The following is a 12,219-nucleotide window of genomic DNA, read 5'->3' on the forward strand; positions in this document are numbered from 1 at the left end:
TGGAACACGCGAAGAAAGCAAGCGAGAGAAAATAACTTAATAATAGTTTTCGCTCAGTATCAAGAAAGTTATGACAAACCAAGAACGACTATCTGACAAGAAGATCCGAGCAAAGCCGGGGCCGAGATGCTCGTCGGAAATTTTGAAGAGAACCCCTAAGAGGTATCAAGATCTTGTTTTATGGGCGTGGCTTGAAGTTTTTTCACCCGTAAGAGGTACTCATTCTAAAACAACACACTATCTCCTGTCATATTTTGTCCGGCTCAAGACCCTAAAACGTACCGCAAAAGCTTCCACTGTGGAAATGTTGAGGGTTGAACACCAACCTCGTTCCCAGGGTCTTTTCCCTGGCTTGGGAACCTGGGAACGAGGTTGGGCTGAACACCCTAAGAGGTACCAAAACCCTTTTTAACCCCTAAAAGGTCCGAGGAGCAACCCCGCCCTTTTTATTTGGAAGTCCTCCTGGTGCGGAACGTCACCCTGACATCATATTCCCGTAAGGAGTCAAATTGACCAAGAATTTTAAAAGCTTGGCAAGACATTGTGCTCATAACCGATAACGTCGCTGAACGAAGGACAAATACGGTGACAAAATGCCCCCTGGTTTGCAAGTCCTGCCCCGCTGGAACCCAGTGTTATACCAAGTAACAAGCTTAATGGGTCCTAATAGTAATTTGAGCCGTAAATCAGGTTCCAGTCACTTTGGGTAGGTTTTTGGGTCTAGAAGTTTTTGTTTAATTAAGTTTGGTTTGCTTTTAATGCTTTTTTTGTACTATACTTTGTAGAGGAAAATGTTTTTTACACTCAATGACTTAATGCTTTTTATCAATCTTTTCAGTGTAAAATTACAGGTCGCAAAAAAACAATGAATCGCCCGTCCATTTTCGATGAGGTTCCAGTTCTCGGCTACAAGCCGGGAGTCGTGAGACAATCAGAAAACTGGAAGTACACTGCTGAATGTCTAGATTTTTCGTTTTTTTTTTTTTTTTTCAAGTGTCCTTAATTAGTGGAGGGTCTTTACGCTCGGCTAGATAGGCTCCACACTTTAATAAAGTTATTGACTGATCTTGTACATATATATCTGAGCGATTTCGCAAAAACAATTGCCTGCTGGGTTTTCACCTGGATTCGGACGAAGCCCGAACCCAGGCCGTCCAGGTCTAGCCAGCGGCCATAAACCTAGGGAGGAGGGGGGGCTGTCGAAAGCAGGGGGAAGGGGCGGGTGTCTTACTGACATCTTCACTTATCTAGACTTTAACGTGCCAAATAACCTTGATATTGACTGTGTTGCTGGGCACTTTGCTCAGTTATTGAACCTTGTTTGAGGGTTCTGTGTTGACATGGCACCCTGCTGGAGGCACATGCCACGTGCATACGTGATGGCCAATCTCCTAGCCAGGGGGTGGTCAGAACACATCTGGCCGCTAGGACTGTTTTTGAGCTTTCTGCGGGCATGTTTAAGCGTATACGGTCAGATATGTGCTAGTCTGCGAACGCAGACGTAGTTCCGGCTGTCGCTTGTCTCCGCCGAAAATAACGTCTGCGAACCCGAGCCAGGAAACGATTTCTGTGACGTAGGGATTTTAAGCCAATCACAGTTTAGCTCAAGTAGCCCCAGAACTACTGCGCGAGGTATTCGCTGCGAGGAGCGCTCGAGTTTCATTCTATCATGGAATCTGACTGGCCAAGGAGAAACAGAAGTCATTGCGTCACAGAAACCATTTCCTTGCTCGGGTTCGCAGACGTTATTTTCGGCGGAGACAAGCGACAGCTGGAAATACGACTGCGTTCGCAGGCTAGATATGTGCTACCATATGAAGCAAATGTCACATTGTGATGACACAACAAAAGCTGTGAGGATCGCAGTTTATTAGTTTTTATTTTACGAAATCTTTAATATTAATTACAATACAAACTTATTATGACGGCTTTAAAAGCATAGTCTACAGTTATGTTATATGCCGACGACACCATTATTTTTACTGCTGCTTCAAACATTGACCAACTACAGCTGAACTTAAGCCTTGATCTCAATAACGTCTCTAACTGGTTAACAGCGAACGGTCTTTTCCTCAACCTAAAGAAAACTGAGTATGAAATTTAGCTTGGTTGAAAATCATCAAGTTTCCGAAAAGCCTCTGCATAGTTAAATATCTATGCTCTCTGCAGTAGTGTTATTATTCTGGCGGACAAAACAGCGGTTTATCTTTATCTGGATAATTCTATTTATTTTGTGCCGGTAACGAACCAATGCGAATACCACTACTAGTACCAGTACTGAAGCCACTGGAATACCAATGATCATGCCCAGGTTATTTTTGTGATCAGCTGTAAGACAATAATAATACAATCATTAGTCAATTAATTTTACAAATTGCAGCTGATGTTCATTGGAAACCACGTACACCTACGACTTGATAGTTTCTTATCTGAGCTGTTTACCTTCTACAACCCTGTGATCCTGGTTGTAACACTGAGATTTTATCCCCTCCATTTCTCTTGAACTAATGTTTAAAAGTCTGCATAATTGAGCCAACTGGCCCATCGCCCCAGTCCTTATCCCCCAGTCTCTTCAGCATGAAGTCACTGGGAATATTTCTTCTAGCTCCGGGACCATCAGGACAGGATGCTAGTCCATCCCCGGGTTACCCACCCAACATTAAATTTGCCAGCACTCATTTATACACCTGGGTGGAGGGAGGCACTGCAAGAGTTAGGTGTCTTGTCCAAGAACACAACACTGTTCCCACCTCTGAACCTGGCTGCTCAATCCAGAGTAGACTGCACTAACCATGAGGCCACTCAGTGCCTCTTCTCTTGAACTTGTACCATTCTCCTTTATTCGTAGATGGAAGCACAAGGCACTTCCAATGTTATTACAAAACTGATTGGGTAAATTAAACATAGTAAAAGATTGACTGTACTTAATTAATTAAGATAATGTGACCTCATCCCTACAACTCTCTGTTAGCTAGAAGACATCTACTAGTTTCTGTGAGTATGAGCTTACCATCATGATGCTCAGTTGATGGAGGTGTAGGTGTTGGCAAAGTAGAATTAAGCGACAAGTCTGTAACTGTAGTGCCAGCTGAAATTGATAAGGTTGAATCAACATTATTTAAAAGGGATAGCAAACAGAACAGTCGACTATCCATGTTAATAGGCTCACATTTTTGCACAAATTAATTATTAAATTGTTTATGAATTAAGTCATGGTCTGGTGGGTGGGTGGATGAGTGAGTGAGTGAGTAATAGTAATAATTTATAGTAATAGTAATAGTAATCGCAATCGTAATCATAATCGTAATCGTGATCGTAATAATAGTAATAGTATATCTTTATTGTGCTCTACTCTCCACTGGTATTGGTCTAGTTACAATAAAGGTTTGAACATTAACTAATAAAAAAACAATACAAAATAACCTTAACCATATTCATATACAATTAATTGGAAAGCTAATAGTGCTAATTACATTAATTTTGTGAATTAAGAATCTCTTTTCTTATTTGAAGCATTAATAACTACTCATTAACCCAGAGTGAGGTCTTTACAGGAAAATCTCAAACTGAGACCATGCCATATTGACCGAGCGATAGCGAGGTCAACATGGCAAGGCCAAGGTTTGAGATTTTCTCGTTCGAAGTTAATAAGTTGTTTATTATATGGCTTTTTGCTTTAGTTTTGCTGGCCCATAGTGGGACCATGAGCAATACGAGAGAATAATGTCCTATGATTGGCCAATCAGAGCATGCGTTATATCTGCTACAAACACAAGCCATATAGTAAATGGATATATTTACCTATTATTTTAGAGATAATTTTATTGTCTCAGTAAATACTTGGTCCTCTCGTTATCACTTAAACTGGTGTAACGAGTATATGTACTGTATCCACACTATTTTAAAATATGTGATTCATGCAGCTCACGTCTTAAAGTGGTATACCCTGATAATACATCAAGAAATGCTGTTCATGTTCTATGCAATTTTCTTTCCATACTAAATATGTTTGCACTTCTACTGGGATTAATGCTCCTCTATTTTAATTTCATAATTTTCAGTTTGTATTCATAATGCATAACATCCTAATCTTGTCAGGCTAATTCTGTGTGCTTGCTTTGTAATTAATGTCAAGTAGTTTTCAAATTGATAATCATTTTTAACTTCCTTTTGAGTAAATTTCTCTCTTGAACTTGTTGATAACGTATTCTGGGTTTCAGGCCAGTTTTGTAAATATTGATTTCTGAGGGATTTCTTTACAATTAATTGTGCATTCTTGATGTGTTGCTGGGTTGCTGGTTCTTTGATTTTACACTTTCTATTGATTTCTTCATTCCATTGTATTTCGGAGAAAGGTGTATATTTTGAGTGCATATTGAAATGCTTCACATAACAAAAACGTTGTTAGAGGAATGCTTCAGTCTTTGCCAGTAGCTGAAGATTGATGCTTTTATGTCAATGCTTAAAGGGTACTGCCCAAGCTCTGCTCTGCAAGCAATATTTTTGTATACCATGGAATATTTTTAAATGATTGTTTACAAAACTTTACATGAACTTGTTCAATTTTCCTTTTATCAAAAGGTGTAATTTGTATGATTCATAATAGTTCTCAAGAACCGTTTCCCAAATTTTGCATCCATAAAGTTCATGTAACACAGGTTTAACCAGGGCATTAAAAAAAGTTAACTCTTAATCGCAATTGCTGTTGTATCCATGATAGAAAAAGATCAATTTATCATTGAAAAAAATTCCATTGCTGGCTTTTTTGCTAAGAATTTCTCTTGCATAGGTGCAACAACCAAATGATGTCATTTCTATACCTAAATATGTTTGTTTGTCATTACAACTTGTAAATTTTCATTCTCATATTTAAAATTTACCTTGTTCTTGTTTTGTCCGTTACCAGTATAAATACATTATATATTATATATTATTATATATTATGACGAGCACATCCTGGACTTTATGACATTCAGGAATTTTCCTCAAATTCCATATTTTACCAGTGTAATTTATGGATCATTCTGCATTGCCATAGTACACTATCAAAAGCTCTTTCATAATCACTGAAACCAACATAAAGCTTTTTTTGTGCTTTTTGGTGACTATTTATGGAGCAGTTAGCAGAGAATAAATAAACTATCCATGGTTCTAGTGCTTAAGGTCTAAACCCAAACTGATCTGGATTTAAAATATTGTGTTGCTCAATAAAATTGTTGTGAACAGTTTTCCTAAGCAGCTGCTTAAAGTGATTCCTCTGTAATTGGCTGGGTATTTCTTGTCACCTTCCTTTTTGTATATTAGGTTTTTGACACCTATGTTCCATTCAGTTGGGAAGGTGCCAGTTTTGATGATGTCATTGAATATTCTTTCTAGAGAAGGTATGAAATAATGCCGTCTGTGTTTGATCATTTCATTTAGAAGAGTGTCCATACCAGGTGCTTTTCTACTTTTGAGTTTAGAAATTTGATAATGAATTTCTTTTACGGTGATCGGAGTGAGTGATACTGGTTTGAACTAATGAAATGAGTGAGTGAGGTGAGTAAATAAAATAACAAATGAACGTAAATTACAGCTGATAAAAAATTCTAATGTAAAGGAGGTGCTGTATGATTCATTGCATTAGGGATTACAACTGAAATAAAAACTGTATAAAAAACTGAATGATTAAAACATGAGAAGTCATTACCTGTTGAAGGTTTCCAAGTTGGTGAAGTCTTGTTTGACTCAGCCTCTGTCAAGTAATTTAAGGCAAAATATGTACTGAGTATTTAATCTTCTGGAATGAGTGGTTCCAAGCAATATCTATAAGCCATCTCACAGAGGGTTATTTGAAATTCCAGTGGGTAGGGGGAAAGTGTGAAAATTAACTGCATGATCGCATGAGATGTCATGTGCAAATTTCTAGATGGGTGGGGTGGGTGTTACCCCCAGGGGAGAAGGGAATTCAGGGTGTTCAGCATCAAAAGGGCACAGCGGGAGCTTTTGTGCTGCCTTAATTAAGGGCATTGAGCCAGAAAAAAAAAAAAATGACAGGAGGTATTAATTTTGATAATCAACTGTACAAGTAAAAGGTATTAGAAGCATTATGATCATTTTTATCACTCAAAGTTAGGAAAATGTGTTGATTTACAAATGATACCTAGGCCTCTTAGGACTGCAAAACAGGATCTTGGTATCTCTGAGGGGGTCTTTTCAAAATTTCCAACAAGTAATCCCATCCCTTTTTTTTATAAGGGAGTCTCCCCGTGGGACTGTTATCCTGCAGCAAGACATGAGATTCCTTCTCTTTTTGCTTGTTTTTAAGCTCTCAGTAGTAACAGGCAAACCGGTTGAGGAGGCAATTTAACCTCAGCCTTTCTTCATTTTTGTTGTTTACATATTAGACATCATTAAGATCCTAAATACCCACAAAGAGAATTAAACCATGGACATCATTGTCTCAGTCACAGCTTTTTCATGGACATTGCCTTAAGTCCTAATTTCTTTCTGGCTATAGCCCTGATGTGGCAACTAACAATCTACCCCCCACAAGGATTGGAAAGGCTGTGTGCCATGTGCATGTGGCGCATAAAGCTATGAAATGACACATTCTGAAAGCACCTACCGGGCTTGCGATGCGCCCTAGCTGCGAAACAGCTAGTAAAAAATACACTACTTTGTGAAAATAATTTTCATGATTTGTGAAATTTTCATTGTAATGACAGATTAAATAAACACGCAAGAAATCACGATGCCTTTGCTCTTTAATCGACGTTTTAAAAGCATTTGTTCTGTTTTTGTCCCCAGATTTTTGAGAAATAACATAATATACTATGCAAAAAACTCAGTTTTCCAAGAGCATCTTTTGGAGATATTTAATTTGTTGAACAAAAAACAAAAGAAACCTTTTGTTTGGCTAAATGATAAAGTCACCGAAGCCTGGCATTTGCTGCTAGTTGTTCGAACTGATACAAGTTTTATTATTCATATAATTACACTAATCTGTTGCTGTTGATTCATTAGCGCAAGCAAATAAGGAGCTGAACGGGCCGGATTCAAGTTTGTTTTGTTGTGACACTGGTTCGATACAAGGTCGGTTGAACTTTTTTTCTGGTCTGTTTCTCTACTTCTTTCAAAAATAAAACACCTAAATAGGATTTTAAAAAAAATGTGCTGTTGAAGCTGCTAAAAGTAACTGTTTAAGTTTACGTTGCATTGAAATCCACCCTCGAAAGATTTGCTGCAAAAGATGCTGCTGGAAAACTGAGTTTTTTGCATATGTTATTTCTCGAAAACAAAGCACAAATCAACAAAAACAATTATGCAATGATGCTTTCCATGTCAAAACAAGTCGGTCTGCGAAAAATTAGCACAATGCTGCAAAAAACAAAAATCGACCCAAAAAGCTATATATGCCCTTTTTGCACAAAAGCCTTCAATTGTCAAGGCAACTTTACTTGTCACCCTTAAAATCTAAAATTGAGCTTGTCTGAGTGATGTTAATGTCAGACTCGGTGTGTTAGGTCTAATCAGTTCCAGTTCAGAATGTATAGTTTAACCTCAATGAAAGGTTACATAATTTGTATTAGCTATATTCTGTGGGGTAACCCCAAAACACTGACCCCCAGTCCGCGGACTCCCACCACAGACCGGGTCTGCGGACTACCAATGGACCGGCCCACGGACTACCCCTACAGGCAGTCCGCACACCCGGTCCGTAGTGGGGGTCCACAGACCGGGGGTCAGTGTTTTCGGGTTACCCATATTCTGCGACTGTACAAGTAAAAAGTATAAAACAACTGTAATCAAGAAATACATATTGTTTGCCAAATTTTTTTATGGCCAATTTATTTACCCTAATGACCCAAACTTTTTATAAATGGCCCATAACTTTCCAATCCTATGGGCCATAGGCTCATTTGCCTGTTTTCCCTTGCCAATCCCTGCCCCATGTCAATCTGCATTGTTTTTCATAGCATTGCATGAGGTGGCCAGGCTATGGTGATATAAATAAATAAATATTAAATAAATAAATAAATAAATAAATATACATTTATTTCGCACCATTTTCCACTAATTGTCCATGGCGCTTTACAATACTTTAAAATTAAAATCCTAATCCTTTAAAAACCTAAATTCTTAAATCCTAAAAGTTAAAATCCTAAGAATTAGATACGCTATATAATACAATTAGGCTACAAATAAAAAGCAAAAACTACAAATCAAACGTGCGCTTAAAAAGATAAGTCTTAAGATTAGCCTTAAAAACTGCCTATTGATGATGAAAGTCTGATCTCTGGAATTTGCACACATATGTAAACAATAACCTCCATTTGGCACGAAAAGAAGTTTGGATATTTGTCCACAGATGTTGTCTGTTCAGCGAAGCAAACAGTTTTCCGAGAGCGGAGTTCAAGGAAAAATGTGAGCTCTAAGGAACAGATAATCTCCAAGGAACAGATAATCTCCAAGGACAAATATCGGTGCATATTTTAAAGTCAAATGGAGGCTAATGTCTTTATTATCCTTCAAATATTTATCAGAACATGAAAACTGGGGATTAGCACTCAGATATTTCTTAGCTTTAGCTGGGGCATAAGCAGTCATGATCATGTGGTGCGTTTAGATCATTATTGCATGCAAGCAAAATATTTGATGGATTATAACTGATATATAATTAGCCTGCTAGCCTGAGATGAGATATTAATACATTGCTACAATTTATATCAATCTTTGTCAGTAGCAGTTAGCAGCAAATGTTAACCAAACTGGCTGATAAATTGTTTGATTTCTACTCTTCAGTAATATTTAGAACTTACGTTTTACGAAATACACCTCAGCTTGCCTGAATTTGAGCCCACTGCAGTCCATACACGAACATATTATTTCAAAACGAATCTCATCAAATGGTGGTCCAGGATCAGCCATAAGTGCAGTAATTTGCAAACTGGCCTGCCATTCAATCTCAGACTGGTGATTATAGCCAGAAATAATCTGGCGGCTACAGTTCAAGGAGACATGTTCTAAACTGTAGTTCATCTTTGTTTCAGAGTTTGTTATTCCAGTACTAACATCAGTTGTCCATAACTTTGAATCGGGACAAGACACTAGCCGTCGAGGCAAGTTGCCGGTCAGGTTAGAAAAGATCTTAATCTCCTGACTACAGTTCGGTCTATCTCCTGGTAAAGTGAAGGTGTTTGTGGCTGTGAATTTCTTTCCTCGAAACAACAGAACTTCTGCCATTAGTTCACCTGAAAGTTAGAAAACAGCAAGTATTAAATACAATTACAGTTGGTTCCTTTAAGGACCTTGCAGTTACTTAAAAAAGCTGTAAGCTAATTAATTTAGCTACAATTTAAGACTTAAAAAAAAAATTGATTAATGCTTTACATTGTTGACGGAACATTTTCACTGATTTTTAATTTTTTCGAGAAATTAATAAACTTAATACATTTTAATATCATGTAAACACGTAGACATCAAAAATTATTGTGATCCCCCACTCCCTTGGAATTTCCCCTCCAAGTGAAATTGATACAATTTTCTGGAACTCATTTACAAAATTACATAGGTAACTCTTAGTCAAATGATTTTGAGGTCTGTACTGTGAGACAAAGTTTTTTTTCACATGGGTCATGAATCAAAGAGAAATAAGAGGATATTCCAGTACAGACTGAGAAGATGTGTTCAGTAAAATATTTAACTCTTAATGTCTGGTCCCGAGGGGCACAGTGAATTTTGTTTCCTGAGAGTCTCAAACATTGAGATTTGAAGGAAACATAGGCGTACAAGCTGGAGGAGAGGGGGGGAGGGCAAGGGGGACTGCAGACCCCCCAGCTTTGAAAATTATGTGATTATTCAGACAAAACGCCTTATGATTTGGGCAACAACACTTAAGAGAAAACATTCCAAAATAACGATGTTGGCGTGATTTCCAAAACTGGTAAATAAAATTTCTATTCAGTTATATTTTACAGAACTTTTTCTTTTAATAAGTTTTACTGAGATTTTCCTTGGATTAAGACTCTTGATAGAGTATGATTGATTGAGTGAGTATGCAAGCTTTGAATATAATTATTTTTGGAATTGTAGCAGTTTCATTAGTTGTTGGAATTGTGAAGGTATTTTTCACGCATTCAGGCATTGCATAAATGTTTCGGGCAAGAAGGTCACCGCCCTCCAAGTCCGCAAGTGCCTGCACATGTATGGAGGGAAACATAATTCACTGTTCGCCAAGGGACCAGTCAAAACAAATGGGTCAAACTGGTGGAAAACAAATAATCACTTTATTGACAAATGACATGCAACAGCGGTCAATATTTCGCGGGTAAGAGGGAACTGTTTCCCGTTTGACGGCATAGTTTTCGCACTGTTACCCGCTCATGGCATTTGGCGAGAAACAGTTTCATTGTCAGATGTCATGTGACCATGAACTAACCAATGAATGGGCACACTGTAGCGGGGAAAATGCCAGCTATATAACAATAGTCTTTTTTACTGTTTTGCATTAAACTTGAATGTTAAATGTTCAAAATTTATGATTTACTTGTAGTCAAGCCAAGGTGTACACTAGATGACATAACCTGTCATTTGAATACACATGAAGTTTGCACCTGAAAATCTTGTAGGTATGATTAGTTCAGAATAGAGATCTCACAGAAAACGATACAATTTTCAGGTAAATAAAATACTTGATAAGTTACATCGAAACTATGCATACGTTTTAAACCATTTTTTCGGTCGATGTAAATGCATGTGGTGTGGAAGGTTTTCCTATTCTACATGCAAAGACTACAGTTTGTACACACTCGCTTGTAACACGCGGACATGTTCACGAGTTTAATCCCGTAGTGTAAAAATTAATTATTTCGATCGCAGTAGCTACCCAAAAACAATTGCCCTACCTGTACAAATCGTTAGCGCCATGGCAAGTGTGCCAGTGAAAAAACAGGAGAGCTGCATCTTGAAGACTCCTAACGCATCAGAGTTCAGAATATTATACGTTTCCGAGCGTTTCCGTTCCTCGCGAGTCCGACCACGTGATCGTCTTATAGCTTCGATCGTAGCCTCGCCGCCTCGATCCCAGTCTCTCTCTCTCCTTTTCCTGCATATGGCTTTCGATATTCAACTTTCGTTCGTGAATACGAATATTCGGCTTCCAGTTTAATTCATCGAACACCATCACTAGCTTGACACCATGGTTTCGGCGCTGGGAAATTATTTCAAGTAAATTATAAACATGTAGAGAACGAGAACAAGAATTTAGAAAATGTTTTTTTCTCACCTCGAGTCACTTCCGATGGCAATGCATGTACGCCAGAACGAAACAAAGAAATACTTACCTGGTTGTTTGAACAACACGGTAAAGCTTTTCTGCACAACCGTAAGCTCCTTTGTACAGTAGACAAGGGATATCCAAACCCACGTTAGAATCACGGAGCTGCGAAATGCTCGACTCAAGTTTCATGATTCTGTAGATTCCTTTGAGTAAACCTGTAAAGGACCCTTGGAACCCATTGCGAATGAGCTACTTCCATCGGAAATCAAACGATCTGGGGAAAGGTCACCAGCTAACGACCCGATAACGAACAGAAGAGAAAATTTCCAGGTCACGGAGCTCTTTGTATCTAGATTTTTCCCGGTTAAAATTCATGAAAATGTATTGACTTCGAACAGAGGTAGATCGATGATATGCTCCTACTTCAACTTTTAACCCACAATGCAATTAGGGTAGTGTCCAACTCTGGTTTGAGGGCGTTAAGTATTTTTTACATTAAAAAAAAAAAAAAAAAAAAAAAACACTTGGATATAGGCAAGTCTTCAATGAAGCTTTCCCGGGAGCTAGGGCTTCGGGTGCCTGGAAAACCTGAAGAGCGAATAGTCGCGAATAGCGAACAGCGAATTAAAGAGCTGCTAAATAAGCTATAGTTCAGGGGTATACCTAATATAGTAGAAGATTGATACATTTTTGAAGTCGTTCATTTTCCCATTTTAAAGCAATCTCTCTCAAAATGTCCACCTCCTTCATAATTGCTGACGTCAATTCTTAAATAAGCTGATTAGTGGCTTTCAAATGGCATATTGTACACAGGCAGAGTGTCTTCATTTGCTGATTTGGGAAAAAACTGCGGTTTGCCTTAGGGGGTAAAGGGTTAAGTGTCCTCAATTTGTAGAGGGTCTTTGCTTTAATAAAGTGATTTACTTAATAAAGTTATTGACTGATCTTGAACATATATA

General features: G+C 38.1%; 2 protein-coding genes across 3 annotated transcripts in view; both read right to left on the minus strand.

Moving 5' to 3' along the window:
- Positions 1-12,219, minus strand: part of LOC110058200 (uncharacterized) — a 100,987-nt gene that overhangs the window by 47,577 nt on the left and 41,191 nt on the right. The gene's annotated exons all lie outside the window — the stretch shown is intronic.
- Positions 967-11,784, minus strand: LOC149104087 (uncharacterized). 2 transcript variants are annotated; one of them, XM_089272730.1, is made up of 6 exons: positions 11,325-11,784; positions 10,887-11,191; positions 8,802-9,233; positions 5,690-5,734; positions 3,011-3,088; positions 967-2,328 (listed from the first exon to the last, which is right to left on the minus strand). In XM_089272730.1, exons 2-6 carry the CDS (start codon positions 10,942-10,944, stop codon positions 2,147-2,149), a joined length of 795 nt encoding a protein of 264 aa, XP_089128856.1. In that variant the 5' UTR covers positions 10,945-11,191; positions 11,325-11,784; the 3' UTR covers positions 967-2,146. The 2 variants fall into 2 exon arrangements, with proteins under 2 accessions (XP_089128856.1, XP_089128855.1); XM_089272729.1 differs by having other exon boundaries at positions 10,887-11,784.

Source organism: Orbicella faveolata, unplaced genomic scaffold (genome assembly GCF_042242905.1).
Source record: "Orbicella faveolata isolate gen_17 unplaced genomic scaffold, um_ofav_v1 contig_35, whole genome shotgun sequence".
Lineage (NCBI taxonomy): Eukaryota > Metazoa > Cnidaria > Anthozoa > Scleractinia > Merulinidae > Orbicella > Orbicella faveolata.